This window comes from Sebastes fasciatus, chromosome 11 (assembly GCF_043250625.1).
Source record: "Sebastes fasciatus isolate fSebFas1 chromosome 11, fSebFas1.pri, whole genome shotgun sequence".
Taxonomy (NCBI): Eukaryota; Metazoa; Chordata; class Actinopteri; order Perciformes; family Sebastidae; genus Sebastes; species Sebastes fasciatus.
Genome location: NC_133805.1, coordinates 14,985,032 through 15,002,640, shown reverse-complemented (window position 1 = coordinate 15,002,640; position 17,609 = coordinate 14,985,032). Strand labels below are relative to the sequence as shown.

Sequence of the window (17,609 nt, the reverse complement as noted above, 5' to 3'; positions counted from 1 at the left end):
GGAGAGGAGAAGTGGGTGAGGTGGGAGCTTCAGGGTTGCTGCCACATGAGAGTAAAACAAAAATCATATGATAGAAGAGAAGTGCTGAAGTGCTTTGTTCTGTGGGTTTTTACTTTGCTTCCCACGGACATGTAAAAAAAAAACTTCAGGCCTTCACCTATGGATGAAATAAAAAAGCGATATCATTTGACCTTATACATGCTGGCACGTAACGGACTAAACCTTTCTCCACGGTGACACATCTCGCCACCTTTTCAACACGAAACCCTGCGAGACTTTTATAAACTGCAACCATGAAAATATACTGAGCACACTGATTCAATTCCTCAAGGCCAAGTGTGTTTTTTTTGGATGCTGTTAATTCAGTGAAAGAAGTGAAAGCGAAGCATCATGGACCCCGGTGGCACGACCAAAAGCAGCTGTGTTGTTAGATCTCGCTCTGTAGGGGGGCGGGGAGCGGCACAATCCATGTAGTTACTTCACAGTGGGGTTTGAGCTGGTTACGCTGGCGAGGACAGAATTAATTCCTTTATAAATGATCACAGTTAACCCGCGACTCACCTCTTCATATATCATTTTTGACTTTGATAAGCTTTCTGTCTGTTCTGATGTGCTTTCTGCAGCCTGGCATGTGGGTTGTGGGCGAGCGGAGATGATTAAATTTTGTCACACTGTCATGACTCAGCCGTGACTAAGCAAAGCACTGACTGTACTACCTGGGCAGTGGCCATTTTGATCTCAGAAACGACTGCTAGCTGCCAGGTTGGTTGTGATGCGGAGGAGTGCTTTCACAATCTTGTCTGCATAAATCTAGAGTTAAAATTAGTCGCATGAATATTTCATCATCCAATAATGAGCAATGGGAAGTACACTTTAGTATGCAAATACAAAGTGTGTGTTTGGGTGCCTGTGTGGGTCCGCGCTTCCTACCAGGAGTCTGGAAGTTGATGCGTCTCATCTCCACGGGGTCTGTCGGGTGGTGCGCCATCATCTCTGCGTTGCTCAAAAGGCTCTTGGTTCCGGGTTCGGAGTCCTTGCGCTTGCTGCTCAAACACCAGTGAGTCAAAAAGGGCAATTAGCACATGCAAACAAACCAGGGAGGAAATAAAACCAGACTGGGTAGTGACACATCATTAGCATGGCCACTCGAATCGAGTAAATAGTGCATTAGTAGATATGGTGTTTTACGACTTTGTACAAGTTCTCTGCACGGCATCTGGTATCATGTAATTGCCGGGGGTTAAAACGAACAAAGAGCTTGACATTGGTTTAATCTTACCTGTCAGGTTTGCTGCTTCCAGTGAAACAAGAGCAAGGGGAAGGAATAATTAGAGGAAGGAAAGGAAGGAAACGGACAGATTGTTAGAGAGCTAAATCAATATTTTGCATTAGCATTCAAAAGCTTGATGGTTTGCAGCAGATATCACGGGCCTATAGCGGGAACAGACTGTTTCCTGGCTGTCTGAGGGGGAGAACAAACTTCGTAATTGGAACAAATTTGATGAATATAAGGGTGAAAGTTGAGCAATTGTGGGAGGATAGTCGAAAATTAAACAATACTGGTACAAGAAATATCAGTGGGAGTGCAGAGCATCGTAGACAGAAACTTTACGTATCTTTAAAAAATAAGGTTGGAAATATTCAATATTTTTCTTAATGTAAAAAAAATCCCTTTTAACGATTAATTGTCCCTACTCTACTGACAAGTATTGTCTGTGTAGTCAAAGCCTGATATTCCTCTGTCCATATAGATCTCCATTGTTGTCCAAAAACTATAAAAAAACACATCAATGAGCCACACAATTGTGCATTGTGCGCATAAGTGACATGTTCCTTCATTACCATAAACATGGACACTGTAGTTTACTGAGTGAATCAGACAGACGTGCCATAAATACTCACGAGAACACCAAATGCGTATTAATCCGTCGCTGAAAATAGTCCCCAACAGATAGACTATTTACTCCAATTTGAGAAACATGTTCCCACCTGTTTTAGGAAATTATTAAGCATCTTTTAAACATGAAAATATATGTTTGTGTATTTTTTAAGATTTATATAATCAGTAAGGATGACTAGGGGGCTTGGGGGTGACTTAATCCGAGACACAAACAGAGAAGTCAAAACGTATTGAGTGATGAATTACTAGTTCTTTCATGGGATTTGTTGACATTAAGAGTCATAATCAAAGCTGTCCCACTCACTTTTTGTAAAGGAGGATAGCGATGACGATGCAGATGATGAAGACCACAGCCAGGACGGGCCCAACCACCCAGATCAGACCGTCACCTGCGTCGAGCGGCTGTGGGTCTGAATCTGGGGCGATCACGGGGTCGGTGTAGGGGCTGGCCACGTACATTTTCTGTAAACAAACACACAGGCACATAGTCAAGAAAAAACAAGACACTGGAGGTGTTTTTGTTTTTCTGTTTTAGAGATAACGGACTAGATCATAGCAGCTTTAGCGGTAGGACTTCTTTTTGATCAGAAAGAAGGGTGTGATTTTTATGGTATTTCTCAGTATTTTTTATTTTTTTTTATCTCAGTGGACAAAATAACATGCCCCCCAAAGAGTCAATCCCAGAGCTGTTGCACCAAGACTCAACAAAATGTAACTCTCAAAGGTAGTATTCATTGCAGAGCTGTTGCACTGGATTGCATTAGATTGAAGGAGCATCCCTGTAATTGTGACCAAGCGGCCAGCGACTGGTTTTCCGTGCACATGTGAGTATGAGATTATATTTTGATCATAAAGAATGTACCTGTGCTTACTGACATTACATGTGTCTCTGTAATTACAATAAACTGAATAAAGTGCCTTTTTATTAGTTCTGAAGGACTTTTGAAGAGCATCCCCTGGGCTAAGTGTCCCTAATAAAACACGTCTAATAAAAAATAAAATCTATCCTAATTCAAGCCATATATTTACGTCTGTTCCAATTCAAATGCACATAATACACGATCCAGGGCAGTGCACAGGGCAATATGTCTTCTACTGCCACTGTAGTACACTCACTCTTTATTAGCAGTGGTGATGGAAGTACGTTGAGGTTATTGCCTTTTGCTTACACCGCTTTGACGGAAGTGCATTTTATTGTTTTAGCAGCGAGGCCGTATTGATTACAATGTATAGTGACAGCCTGCAGCACAGAAACGCGGGCAGCGGGGAATGAGGGAGTGGTTATAAACACGGGAAGACGGAAGAGAAGCGACACGGTGGCTTTAGTACCCCGGTTGTGGAGTTCAGCTCAGCCAGGATGAAGAAGACGTACTCCTGCCCTGCCTCGAGGGCTCGGTTCTCGAAGCCTCCGTAGTCCAGCTGGTCCCCCAGGGTGAAGAAGGCCGGCAGGGTGGCAGGTGTGAAACGGGCTGTGATGTAAGCCCGCCGCAGGTCCACCTGCTTCTGCTGCCGAGAATCCCTCTGCTTTTGACTGATGTCTTTTAACAGCTGGGGGATGGAGAGGGGAGAAAAAAAGAGAGAAACAGAGAGACGGAAGAGACGGACAAGAAAAATGAGACGTTCCAAATATCTATGACTAATGTTTAAACACTGATATGGAATTATAAAGGGTAAGCGTTGCCAGGAGTTCTTAGAAAATTGGATTGTGTGTGTGTGTTTATAGGTCTTTTCCTCCTTCCAGGCACAGACATCAGTGGGTTTCTGTCATTGTTGTGGTTCTCACCTCCTCAAGGTCCATTTCGTCTGGGCTCTTGAGGTGTCTGATGACGCCGCGGGCTCTCCTCAGCGGAACCACAACAACATACACATTCCTGTGGGAGCAGAGGAGGACAAACAACATAACACCGGCTGCACTGATATGATAGCAAGCATGCCTAACTATTTTCACGTTTCCTCGCAAACTTGTTGCACTAAAGACTGCATCTTTACATCTCGTCAGTCAGGTAGTGTTATCATCGTCATGCCCCACAGCTTTACAGATCATCTGACCGCCTGAGTACAGCAAGTCTAAGAAAACCACAGAGACTACTTCATCTAAAGCTCCATCTTACTTGATAGGAGTACGAGTCTCCAGCGACGGCAGGATTATGGTGACTGTGGTCTCGGTGTCGCGGGTGTGGTCAATCTCAGGGCGGCGGATGATGATTGGCGGGGAGGTCTTGGCGGAGATGCGGTGGCGAAGGCCTCCCATGTTGCCCTCCGGGGCGGTGATCTTAAAGTCGTAGCTGGTGTCAGCCTGAAGGTTCGGGATGACTGCCTTTCTTAGACGAGCGTCCACCTCCATCTTCTGTCGGTTATACTCCACCTGGATGATTGGAGAGGATTTGTGAAGTTAGAACAATGGGTAAAAGGCGAAGATTTATATACTGTATGCTGATGATATCCTATTATACTTTAACATGCATGCCTCCCGTTGAGCTTAGTCTGTCTCAATTAAAACCATTTTTTCTCATTATATCCTAGAAAATAACTGATTTTCTTTTCTTCTTTGAAGTTTTCAAGGGTTCTTCACAATGTTGCACTGCCACACTTAACACCAAATTTAATAGAAAAAGTATTTTTTTGGGGGGAAACGCATATTTGTGTTGTGCAAATGAAGCAGCTGGCTAACTTAGCTAGCCTGGCTCTTCCAGGGTAACATAATCCGTCTACCAGCACCACTGAAGCTCACTAAATAACATGTTGTATCTAGTTTGTTTAATCCATCCAAAAAAAACAACATGCTAATTATAGAACTTTAGAGGTGCTGGTTTTGGGATTTTGTTATATATAGTAAACATTCGTGTAACTTGTCATAGTACTACTCCATGAAATTCTACATAAAGCCAGCATCCCACAGGTGGAACATTTGGGAGTATAATTCAGGTTGTATACTAAAAATACAAAAAGTTATGATCATGTGAGGTATTATAATCAAAAGCACCCAACGAATGCTACTTTCAAATGTTGTATTCAAGGCTGTCAATCGATTACAATTTTGAAACGTGATTAATCGCAAATTAATTGCACATTTTTTATCTGTTCAAAATGTACCTTAAAGAGAGATTAGTATTTAATACTCTTATCAACATGGGAGTGGACAAATGTGCTTGCTTTATGCCAATGTATGTATACATTTATTATTGGAAATCAATTAACAACACAAAACAGTGACAAATATCGTCCAGAAACCCTCACAGGTACTGCATTTAGCATAAAAATATGCTCAAATCATAACATGACAAACTCAAGCCCAACAGGCAACAACAGCTGTCAGTGTGCTGACTTGACTATGACTTGCCCCAAACTGCATGTAATTATCATAAAGTGGGCATGTCTGTAAAGGGGAGACTCGTGAGTACCCATAGAACCCATTTGCATTCACATATCTTGAAGTCAGAGGTCAAAAGACCCTTTGAAAATGGCCATGCCAGTTTTTCTTCGCCAACATTTTGCGCAAATTTGGAGCGTTATTTAACTTCCTTTACGACAAACTAGTACGACGTGGTTGGTACCAATGGATTCTTTAGGTTTCTCTAGTTTCATATGATGCCAATATCTTCACTCTAGCTTTAAAACTGAACCCGGTACAACCTCCGTAAGACTGCGTTATTATCGCGTTAACTTTGACAGCCCTAGTTGTATTATTTCATACACTATCTGAAGAAATGACAGACTAGGCGTATGTCACGACACATGTACATGCACCAGACAGTGGACATACAGTAAAGCGATAGGGGTTGCTGCTCTCTGGAAACTCCCAGGTCAGAAGAACACTGGTCTTAGTGGCCAGATTGACAGAAAAATTCCTCGGCACATCTGAGAAGGAAACAAAGAAACAAAAAACAGAGTCACATGTGATGAAGTATTTTATTCACATCACATCTGCTCTCCCGCTGCTACCTGTAAAAATGGAAGACGCGTCAGTCAGCTTTGTTACTGGGGGAAGAATACATGATGGTTAGGAGGATGGGCAGGTGATGAGGAGAGTGGATGTCAAGAGTAATAAGAGCAGATAACAGACAGACCGGCTGCAGGAATGTGACATGCCACATTCTCAGAGTGTAAGGTTGTGTTTGTTAGACTCAGAATTCAGCTCGTCAGCAAAGGCTTTGGAAAAGGTGGAGGTGGAGGTCTATCAGATAAAAAAAGCTTACCTGCAGATACAGGCACCAGACGCCGGTACTCCCTTTAATTCAGACTGAACACTTACCTGCCGTATTAGATACTGTGTATCCGAGCCCTGTATTGACTTTTACCTGAAGGTTTGTGATAAGCAGTGCTCTTGAAGCAAACATCCATTAACATTCAGCCTGCTTCCACTGGTGGTGAAGGGTAGGTGATGAAGGTATAAGTGAGTGAGTGGAGGAGGTTGGAGGGGAGTAGTCGTGTTCCCCTGGACTTTGCAGTTCTCAGCTTCCCTGAGGTAGCACAGGCGGACGGCCGACCTGTAACAACTGGCCCACACTTCATTCAGTTTAGTGGTTTGGAGTGAAATCCACAGTAAAGGGAGCGGAGATGTGAAGCTGAACCAGTGCTTTAGAAGGTGAGGGGGGGTTCCTGTGGCCTAAAGCCAGCCCTACCTGTTTCAAATGCCAGGGTTCGGCTCACCAGAGGTGGGCTGAAGGGGCCTGGCCCTGCCTTGTTGTGGGCTCTTAGCTGCACCTCGTAGGCTGTGCTGTGATTGAGGCCCAGGATGATGTAGCTGGACTCGCTCGCTGGTAGCGTGATCAGCCACGGGGGAGCAGTGGGAGCTTGTATGGCTGTCGGGCCGGGGTCAGTAGAGGGTTTGGGGCCGGCGGCCTCTTTGTAAGATACGGTATACTCTGTGAGGACACCGTTGCACTCCTCTGGGAAAGGGGGCAGCCAGGAGAACTGGAGGGAGCAGCAGGTGGCGTTGACAAAGTCAGGTATTTTGGGGTATCCCGAGGGTGGGAACATGGGTACTGTTATCTCCTGCTGCACTACGTCTCCGTAGCCGGCTCGGCTCTTCGCGGAGAGGACAAAGACGTAGGAGGAGCCCGGGGAGAGGTTTCCGACGGTGAAGTTTTTCTCCCGATTCGTGAAATTCACTGTGGTGTCTAAAGAAGTGTTCTTTAGGCCAAACTGTAGGCGGTAGCCCTGGATTAGCACCGGGGCCCCACGGCTGTCAGAGCCTGACTCAGAGCACTCCACCGGAGGAGCCCACCGCACCACCACTGATGGACCAGATCCTGGACGCACCCACAGGGAGGGGGGGCCGGGCACTGCAAAACAACGAGGTAGGCAGCAGAAAATCAATGGTAATATATATAAAAACATATATCATGTAAATCTTGTGGAAGAATTAGAATTGATTTGGCTGTTTATTTACTGCTGGCTGGCGCAGCTTACTGTAAGATCAATTCTTGAGTATGTTACTAAATCCAGTGCACTGAACTGTATACTTGGCATATGCTTACCAACCCCCAGGGTCTGCACCAGCTTGGCTTTGCTGTGCGCTCCATCCCCCTTGGTGGTGTACGCTGCCACCGAGATGGAGTACAAAGTCTCTGCTTTCAGACCTCCTAAAATCAGCTCCTGTGGGGGAAAAGGCACAACAGCACCATCAAATACTGCGAACTCATTCCTTTTGGTACGAGACAATACACAGATTCCTCTTCCCTTTCTTTACAGTTATGCTTCAGTAAGAAATGATCAAAAAGTATCAGAGACTAAACAAATCTCTGGTGGTCAATAATGAGGACTTCATAGCTGTGTCCGTGTAATGAATTGGATGCATTGTGCTTGGGATGGCTAGTCTGCACTCACATATTGAGTTGAGTCACCCTCCTCCATCTTATCCCACAGATGAGACACACCCCGCAGGCGGCCGAGACAGATGAGAGAAGGAGTGAGTCAAAGGACAAAAAGGCGAGAGAGGGAGGATGTTTAATGATAAAAATACATGAACATTCTTGTCATTGTTTAAATGTTCAGTTGTGACGTCACCTGAGACTCGTCCAGCAAGAGGTCTTTGATCCGGGGAAGGTTTCGTGATTCACCGCTCTCGGCACGGCTGAAATGCACCTGGTAGCCACGGACCTGGCCTTGCCGTAACCGTGGCAACACCGGCCGCCAAGTGACCCGCAGTGCTGAGGAGTTGAGCGGCTGGAAGTCCACCTGACGAGGGGCCGCGCCAGGAACTAAGCACACGCATAGACACACACACAAATTCAGAATTAATTAAGTGAGCAACAGTCTAGCCAGTAAATAATCAACTAAACAATCAATACTGTTTAGGTCTGATCTACGGCGTCCACGCTTACCGTCCTCATCAGTTCTGCAAATCACAGCCGGGCTGCTGGGTCCGGTCCCCTCCGTGGTGAAGGCTGCCATGGTGATGTTGTACCAGCTCCATTTCTCCAGCCCCTCTAACACTGTCTTCCCCGGCGAGGCCGGGATAGGAAGCACCTTCACCTCCCGGCCCTGACCTCCGCCTCCTGCCCCAGAAACTCTCTGGTATCTCAGCTCATAACCTGCCAACTCGCCATTCTGACCCTCCATTGGAGGCGGCCTCCAACTTACTCTCAGCGAGGTGGAGCTGGCCCTCTCGCAGGACACACCCTCGGGTGCAGCTGAGGGCTCTGATTGGACAAGGTTTAGGAGAGACCCAAGAGATTGGGGTTGAACAAGCAAAAGAGAGGGGGAAAATACACGCAAAAGGATAGGAGATAAGGATAAAAAAAGGAAACAATAAGAGATGACGGTAAAGTGAACTGAAAGAGATAACGCCAGGGCAAACATGAGTGAGGCACAAAAGGAGAGCAACCACATAATGTAAAAGCATAATGTTAGACTTAGGGCCTAATGAAATAAACCAAGAGACAAGAGTATCGACCCTGAGTGGACAACTTAATTATACCCAAGGAGAATGTGCAACCGATACCCAGTGATTATATCTTATCCTTTAGCCGTTGCTAGTGGCATAAAAGGATCCACTTTTATGAATGAAAAACAGATCTTTCTTTCTAAAGCGGGGATGCACGGCTCAGTGCACACGAGCACAGACAAATATACACATTTCACAACAACAGCCCCCACGGTGGCATAATCCCTGAGTCCTTGGGATAATAGAGTGGTCTGAGACTTTCCACTGCTGACTAGGGGAAGGTCTTCACAACGGGAAGAAAAAAACAAACTAAAACAGATCTCACAAAGGATTTAGGAGGCAGGTTGAAAAGAAAAAAAAGAGAGTAAAAAAGAACAAGGAGCCCGGGAGCGAAAGGCACTCAGACGGATATTGAAAGTCAGGCTAGAATGATGAATTGCAGACAAGGATTGAATCAGAAGCAGGCTGGCATATATACTGTAACAAACAAAGTACAGAAAAGCCAGGAATCACACACCTTCATCACCACAGATCCCTGAACTGCACTCACCCCTATATAATGTTCCTTAAAGAGCGCACACATGACGGCGAACATGGCCGAGGCGTCTGGGCCTGTGTGCGAGCCCGGGAGTGTATAGCATGTGTGTATGTGTGGGAGTATAATAGTCATAGCTGACAGGTTCAAGTATCTATCCACTCAGCCGTACAGCCACTGTTCTGTTGGCCTCGGGGGACAATCTAGATGTGCACCAAAGCTTGGCGATAACAAAGCGCACATAACCTCCCTGGGAAATGAATTCTGCTGCATGAAATAGTCTGCTTATCTGGCACCTTCCCTTTCCTGAAACCCCCCTTTTCCTGGTCTCTCTTTCTTTTTTGAGGTAAAGAGTGAAATAAAACCAGCTGAAAGTGTTTAGCACATTTTGTACTGATTGTGAATACAGTGTTGAATCTTTGTTGAGTGATTGTTGAATACTTGACAAAAACTTACCGATGAAGCGATACAGCATACGGCGCCCATGAACTGCAGGACTTGCTTTTTTTTCGACCACGACTACTTAATGGATTCTTTTCCTTGCACCGTTTTCTCCATTATCTCTGCCTTTTCTTCTTACGGGCAGATATGTATTGACTCGATATGTCAGAGCAAATTATTTGACTCTGACTGTATATCGGATATCAGCGATTGTGCAGAAACAAAAAATAGAGAAAAGGAGACAAGGGAGAGAATCCAAGTTTATCGTGGATAAAATACAGACTGGCCAGCACTTACCTGTCAACACAGCAGGCCAAGCAACATCCTTTAATGCTCCTCACCACTGGCTGCTAGCCAATAAGTGGCAGGCAGTTTCGCCCCTTTCAAAGACATTAGACACTGATAGAGTGGAAAAAAGTGAAAGGAAGGCGAAGAAAAGGAAGAGTGAAACATTAATCGGTGCTTCGTCTCCATCTGTCATGATGTTTTGGTTGTGTAAGAAAGCGAGAGGCTGAGCGGAGGAAGAAAGGCACAGTCAAACGTAGATGGATGGATGGGAGGTGGGGTTGGACAGATGGGCTGATGAATGAGATAGATGGAGAGATGTGAAGACGGTTCCCGGGAGCTGAGGACAGTGTACTCTGACCTGTGCGTGTATGTGTGTAGAAGTATTTGCATTAGATTTGTGTACAACACTGAAACATGATACAATTTCAATTCGGGGCATCCGCGAGTGCCTGCAGGTACAGTATGTACGTACTGGCTTGCGACGTCCTCTGCACCAGCTCGTTTGTGAACGCTCCGATGCCTTTGCTCGAGATGGCGGCCAGGGAGAAGGAGTACTCCGTGTTCGCTTTCAGACCCTCCACCGTGTACGAATTCCTCGGCCCGAAGGTCAGCTTCTCCTGCGAGAGAGAAGAAAGAGGAGCAGAGGACAGGACGAGAGGTGGGATGAGGGGAGCGACAAAGAAATCATTAAAGAGACGAGACTGTCACCAGAAGTCACAGTGGGCGCCGGACGCCGGGGTTAAATCTTTCAAACTTCCTTCTTTTATCTGTCCTCTCATCCTTCTGTCTTGTTAAAGAAGTCCGCCCAGCAGACAGGTTCATAAGAGGAGAGTAAGAGGTCTTACCAAGCTGCCAAACTTGACAGGTTTGTAGAGCAGCTCATAGTTGACAATGCCCTCCTTTGTGTAAGCAGGTTCCCAGGTCAGCTCAATGCTGGTGTCTGCCACCTTACCGACTTTAAACTTCCCCGGTTGGCCTGGAACTGAAGGGGACAAGACATAACAGTCAGTCAGTATTTCCTTTATCTAAATATATATATATTTATAGTATTCCTCTACAGTCTAAGGTCCTGAAAACCTCTTTTCTTCAACAGCTTTTTAGTGATGGGAATCAACATGAACAGGTTGGAACAGTTGGAACGATACTGGATATCTCACATACGCAAAATATTTCCATGCACTCTGCAATAATTTAGCAATAACACATCTTTTAAATCACTTCTTAAAAACTCACTTTAACTCAAAGGCCTTTTTCTAATTTTCTAATTGACCATCCCTTTTTATTGTGTCAATTTTATATCTGTTATACCCTGTGTTTTTATTTTTCCTTTTTTAATTTAATACATTTAATCTTTTTCTAAATATTTATTTTATTTCTATTATGCTGGTAGTATTATTCATAACCTGCCTAGTGTCCTCATTATTTTAGTGACTTTTGTAGCTTTTATCTGTCTTGTTTTGTTTTTATTGTAAAGCACTTTGTAATTGTGTTTATAAAAGTGGCATAGGCTATTAAGTGTATTAATGTCAATACTATTAAAATATGAATGGTAATTATGTTGCCAGGGAAATGCCACCGTCAATCAAATGTGATCAAACACGACTGTGTGGGAGCAGAGTTTTGTTTTTCCTAACTTTAGCTGTAATTACTGCTTATTAAGTCATAAATACTTAATGTCACGGATAAATTACCGAGATTGGAAATCAATCCTTTTTAACCTGACCTAATTTTTCAGGTGATTTGAAGTCATAGTGGAATAAAAAAATCATGTATTAATTCTCAGTGTCAAAATGTACACCCATTAAATCTCCAAAACCTCTTGTATTTTTTATCCAGTTTTTATATAATCTCATTCCTTTTGTGAGCTGGAAAATGGCAGACTTTTTTAGAGACATCTGATGGCGTAGCAGGAGCTCAGTTTAAACCAGTAATACCATCAGAGTAATCATCTCTTTGTCCCTCCCATCACATAAAAACCTGCGACTTGCAGCAGCTGTCACAGTGACACGGGCAGCATCGAGGTACGAGGGACATTTTTGGCTGCTAATCCCTGTTTCCTTTTCATAAGTCTCCACAGTTCTGTCCCAGCAGGTGGAATTTATTCCTTTTGAAGAAGTCATATTTCCTGACAGGTCAAGCTTATTTCCGTTGCATTTCACAGTGGATTGCCTCACAAACTTTACATAAGACACTCCAATAAGCTACTTAAATTTGTATACATGCACACGCACAAATAATGAGTCATTTATGCTCTGAAAAATAACCACTTCTCTCCTGCACATGAATAAATGAAGACCATTACTTAGCTGTTATCCATGCACCAGCATGCACAAACATCTACCAATGATAATGTTTTTATTTTGATAGGTTTTTGTTGAAAAGAGAGGCTTTTTACTTAAATACCCTTCTCCCTAATGGCCTAAATGATCTGACCTTGTATGGCCTTATATTTTTTTTCTAGGACTGTCAAAGTTAATGCTATAATACAAATTAGTTTTAACGCCACTATTTTTTTTAATGCATTAAATCAATCAGCAGTTTTAAAGCGAGAGTGAAGATACTGGTATCGTATGAAACTAGAAAACCTAACGAATGCATTGGTACCATGTCATACAGCTTCTCGCCAAGAAGGCTAAATAACGCTCCAAACTTTTGGTGAGGAAAAACTGTCATGGCCATTTTCAAAGGGGTCCCTTGACCTCTGACCTCTAGATATGTGAATGTAAATGGGTTCTATGGGTACCCACAAGTCTCCCCTTTACAGACATGCCCACTTTATGATAATCACATGCAGTTTGGGGCAAGTCATAGTCAAGTCAGCACACTGACACACTGACAGCTGTTGTTGCCTGTTGGGCTGCAGTTTGCCATGTTGTGATTTGAGCATATTTTTTATGCTAAATGCAGTACCTGGGAGGGTTTCTGGACAATATCTGTCATTGTTTTGTGTTGTTAATTGATTTCCAATAATGAATATATAAATACATTTGCATAAAGCAGCATATTTGCCCACTCCCATGTTGATAAGAATATGAAATACCTGGCAAATCTCCCTTTAAGGTACATTTTGAACAGATAAAAAATGTGTGATTAATTTACGATTAATCACGATTAAAATCGAATGACAGCCCTAGTTTTTTTTTTCTGATATTAATATGTAGACTTTTTTGATGTAAGTTTTTGATTCAAACAGTTTTTTCTAATGTGGTTTTTAAATGCCTAATGAATCATGGAATCATGCTCCTCCAACAATATGTAAATGCGATCGAGGACACTCCTCCCCATGATTGAGCACACCTCTGTCTTATCCCCTAGTTAATGCCTGTGGAGCTGGTTTTGTCCCTGAAGAAGACTGACGAAACGTTATTAAATTATTAAATCATTTTTATGCATCGTGGCTACGATATTTTCCTTTACACTTGTATTTTCACCATGGTCAGCACCTCTCCAACACTGGTGTGCATTCCTCCTCTCTCTCATCTCATTATGTTTTGCAAACACACACACACACACACACACACACTGACCTCCAGGCATGACTTTAACATGGACGGGGTCTGAGAAGGGTCCGTCCCCTACAGAGGTGAAGGCCAGGACTTGGATGGTGTAGGTCTCCGACGTCACCAGGTTCTGAATGGTGGTGATCACGCTGTCCTGGACGTTATGGATCTGCCACTCATTCATGGGCCGGGACGGGTCCATGGTGTAGTACACGCGATAGCCTTTCACCTACAACAACAGAGGAGCAGAGAGAAAGAAAGGCCGCTAGATGGAGTTTCTGGATTGGGACTGGATTTTAAGGTCATCAGTGACTGGGCCGCATTACGTGATCTTCCACCCATGGTAATCCATAATACCATCTTTCATACACAACTAGAGTTTATCACAGCTGAGGTCGTCACCTTTGAGTTATGTCCTACTTTGGTGCAGATGGTCCTGTGGATTTGTTGGTTCGGTGTTTATCAGAGGTCATTGTCACAAGGTGACGTCCTCACATCTGCAGCTGTTGTGCAGTTGACCCTGATAAACAAATCTCACTCTCACCAGCTCCAACACAAGCCCTCACACTGAAGATATAATCACTATACCTCCCCTGACCCTCCTGTGGGATTTGTTTATGGGCAGTTCAGAGTATATGTAATCCTGCTGCCACGCCATCGCCCTCCACCTCCACCTCCACCTCTCCCACCTCTCCCGCTATTACTCTTTAATATCTATAATCCCCATCCTCTATTCAGACTTGCACTTTTATGAACCTACTATACAGTTAGGTAGGCTAGAAAAGGAAATCGGCCCCAAGAGGGAGTGCTCTTAACTTAGAGCGGACAGTCCAATTACCTTTTCTTTCTTTAGAGGGACGGGAAAGTAGCGAGGGAGTTACAGGAGGGAAATCTCTGGCAAGACACACAATCCCTACTAAGGACATGAACCTGCACGATGGAAAAAAGCTCCCAATGGTGGATTTTATGAAGGCTTTATTGTTTTAACCTCATGTGGGCCTTTGTGCAATTTTGAATTGTTGTCAGTCTGTAGAAGTGAACGTAAATGTCATTCAATTTTTAAAAGACTAGAATGCTACTTTTAATCAATCAGTCACTTTATATGTCCCCAGAAGGTGATCGACTGTGCAGCGGTAAAACAGAAAACACAAGAAGAAGGACATGAATAAATATATAAATACAAAATTTAAAAAAAAAATAATAGCACACAAGTTAAATTATGAGTAAAAATGTAAAAAAAGGGAACTGGATGGGTAAGTGCACTGAAAGATGAGAGATGCCAGAGTTTTTATATGTTTTAGATTTAATTAATGGGACAAAATCTGAAACTCTGGATGCAAAGTCTGGGAGCTGTCAAACTGAATGGACTCTGCTTTTTGTTATACAGAACAGACAGGATTCTTTTGTTGAGCACCAGTGATTTTGCTGTAGACATTTACCACCATATTCAGAACGTTTTGCTTTTTGACAAGAAGAAAATAAAAGGCAAAATGTATGTTTTCTACTCCAGATAACAAATCAAAAAGAGAACCTGTCAGTCCCACCTGTCCGTTGGGTTCCTCCGGCTCCTCCCAGCGGACCATCACCGTGTTCTGAGATATGATGTGGGCCTGGACGTTTCGAGGAGGGCTGGCCGGGGCCTGCTCTCCTGTGCGGGCCTCCACGCGCGTAGAGGGCGGCCCCTGGCCGATGCTGTTGAAGGCCGACACCCTGATCTCATACTCCGTGTTGGGGTACAGTCCACCGATGCTGTAGCGGGTGGTGGTGATGCTGTCCACCGTCTCGTACTTGCTCTCCGGCCCTTTGGCTCTGTACTGAATGATATAGTAGGAGACGGGGTCTGGGTTGCCCGAGTCCCAGGTGATGGTCACACTGGTGGCGGTGGTCTCTGTGACGATGGGTGTGCCGGGAGGCTTTGGCAAAGCTGGGGATTAGAGAGAGGGGAGGGGAAGAGAATCATATGACTTACTTTGTACTTTTTATTTATTGGTTTCTGTCCATTCTGTTACTGTTACATTCAGTCATAGTGTACGTTCTGAACATTGTTTTGTTTATTTGAACATATCACAGTGACACCTAATCCTACTATTCTGCAGTGTTGTAGTACTCAAGACCACTCTTGAAGGTCTGGGTCTCGTCTCACAATCAACCACATTTTTACTCGGTCTTGTCCCTGGATTTTATTTCAGGACCGGTCAAGTCCACAACTGCGTGGATATCGCTAAATTGCCAGTGCATTGTCGGATTTATTTGCTAACATCATTCTTGCTAATAGAATACAAAGGAAAATTCCCACACATAAAATTCACCTCTGCAATGCCTTTTGATTATTTTATCAAGACATTTCTCATGGTATACTTATACACACATATATATGGCAATAAAAGAGGTGAATGAAGAACAATCTTCATTTGTTTTCTGTGGTTGTTTTTATGGGAATGTGGATCTTTCAGATCAATTTGAGGAGTGCCTCAGTGGTTTGCATGTTCCACATTTTATCATAAGTGTAAGTGAGTCATACAGTGTGGGACTTGCCCTTCCTTAGTCTTGGTCTTGACTTGGTCTCAACCCCTCAAAGTCTTGGTGTTGTCTCGTTCTCGAAACACTCTGATCTTGGTCATGACTTAGTATCTGTTTAGGTGGTCTTGACTACAACACTGCTATTCTGTACTTTATATACTGTATATGCACTTTACACTACTGTTTGCAATATTATTAAAATGCTAGACTGCATTTCGTTGTACTAGCTCTCTCTGTGTGCAATGACAATAAAGTTGAATCTAATCTAATTGAATTGGTTTTGTTCAAAGAGGGCATATTAAATGGTCTCCCACGCTGCTATGTATCACTCACAATAATGAGTGCGCCTTAATCATATTTAATATGTAGAATTCTTTGTTAAAGTACGGAGCAAATGAGCTTGACAGAAGTCAGATGCAACATTACCATCCTGGATATTTAGAGTATCCAATTCTCCTGACACGCACACATTTTGAAATACAGAGGAAACCTAATCAAGCTGGATCTTCCTTCAATAAAGCAACAACTGAGGCACTTTTCCAGATGATTAATTTTGCCATTCGAGCGTCTCTTACTCTTTACTAAGACCTGTGCAGTGGCCTCAATGATACCCAGACTGCTCATTGCCACACAGGTGTAGTTGGCGGACTCCCGGACACCGTTGAGCTCCAGCACGTTCCGCCCGATCGGCATCTCGTCCTCTGGGGTCAGGTCCTCGCTGCCCAGCATCCACTTGACGTAGGGCATGGGCGAACCCACGGCCACGCAGGTGATGTTGATGCTCCCTCCCGGCATGATCTCGTGGTTGGAGGGGAGGATGGAGAAACGGGGGGGCACACGGCGCACTGGGAAAGGAGGAGAGTCGGGGGTAGAAAGGAAGGGGGTGGGGGTGGGGGTTTAGGGGTAAGGTGGGGGACGAGAAAAGTGGGGAAGGGAGTGAGGAGAAGAAAGGCGGAGAAAAAGAAGGAGAGGGGAGTGGGGAGAGAGAATCAGAGAGAAAAAGAGGGAGAGGCAGAAAGCAAGTTGGAGATTGAGAGAGAAAAGTGAGGGCAAGAAAGATAAAAAGAAAGAGAGAGGAAAGAGGAGAGGTAACAGGAAGGGGGAGAATGAACTTCAGGGTTTTTACAGAAAATTACAAAGGGATATTTCAAGTTTAGTCCCAATTACTTTATGGTACTGATGATTCCAACAGAAAGACACAAATCTTGTGTTGAGCTCAACCATTCAGTGAGCTGCTTACTCAAAATCATATAGTGACAAACTCTTGAGTATCATTTCAACCAGGACATGACACCTATAGTCAGTTTCTCTTCTTTAAAAAATCTTATTGTTTATCATTCATTTAAACAGAAAAAGACTTTCTGATTCAAGTTTTGGATTATATATTATTATTATTACATTTCCCCCCTTCAAGCAATGACTAAAACTTTACCAGAAACGTCAGTGAGAAACTTTACTTCATTGAGATTTCTGTGCCTCGAGGTGCTTCTGCATTAGATGGGCTTCTTTTTTAGAGAGTGTATGCATCATGGGGGC

At 43.8% G+C, this 17,609-nt stretch overlaps 1 protein-coding gene across 8 annotated transcripts in view; it reads right to left on the bottom strand.

Annotated features, from left to right (window-relative positions):
- The window catches only part of ptprsb (protein tyrosine phosphatase receptor type Sb), a 72,559-nt gene that overhangs the window by 8,705 nt on the left and 46,245 nt on the right, over window positions 1–17,609 (bottom strand). For 4 of the 8 annotated variants that reach the window (XM_074650970.1, XM_074650965.1, XM_074650966.1 and 1 more), the window contains exons 7-18: window positions 16,649–16,918; window positions 15,098–15,477; window positions 13,581–13,782; window positions 10,899–11,035; window positions 10,526–10,670; window positions 5,664–5,758; window positions 4,012–4,265; window positions 3,684–3,771; window positions 3,230–3,448; window positions 2,205–2,362; window positions 1,280–1,291; window positions 931–1,043 (exon numbers count right to left, since the gene is read on the bottom strand). In XM_074650970.1, coding sequence (XP_074507071.1) covers window positions 931–1,043; window positions 1,280–1,291; window positions 2,205–2,362; window positions 3,230–3,448; window positions 3,684–3,771; window positions 4,012–4,265; window positions 5,664–5,758; window positions 10,526–10,670; window positions 10,899–11,035; window positions 13,581–13,782; window positions 15,098–15,477; window positions 16,649–16,918 — 2,073 coding nt within the window. Of the gene's footprint in view, window positions 1–930; window positions 1,044–1,279; window positions 1,292–2,204; window positions 2,363–3,229; window positions 3,449–3,683; window positions 3,772–4,011; window positions 4,266–5,663; window positions 5,759–6,522; window positions 7,186–7,380; window positions 7,499–7,729; window positions 7,757–7,909; window positions 8,104–8,226; window positions 8,545–10,525; window positions 10,671–10,898; window positions 11,036–13,580; window positions 13,783–15,097; window positions 15,478–16,648; window positions 16,919–17,609 lie in introns of all 8 variants that reach the window. The other 4 variants (XM_074650971.1, XM_074650968.1, XM_074650967.1 and 1 more) reach the window with 2 other exon arrangements.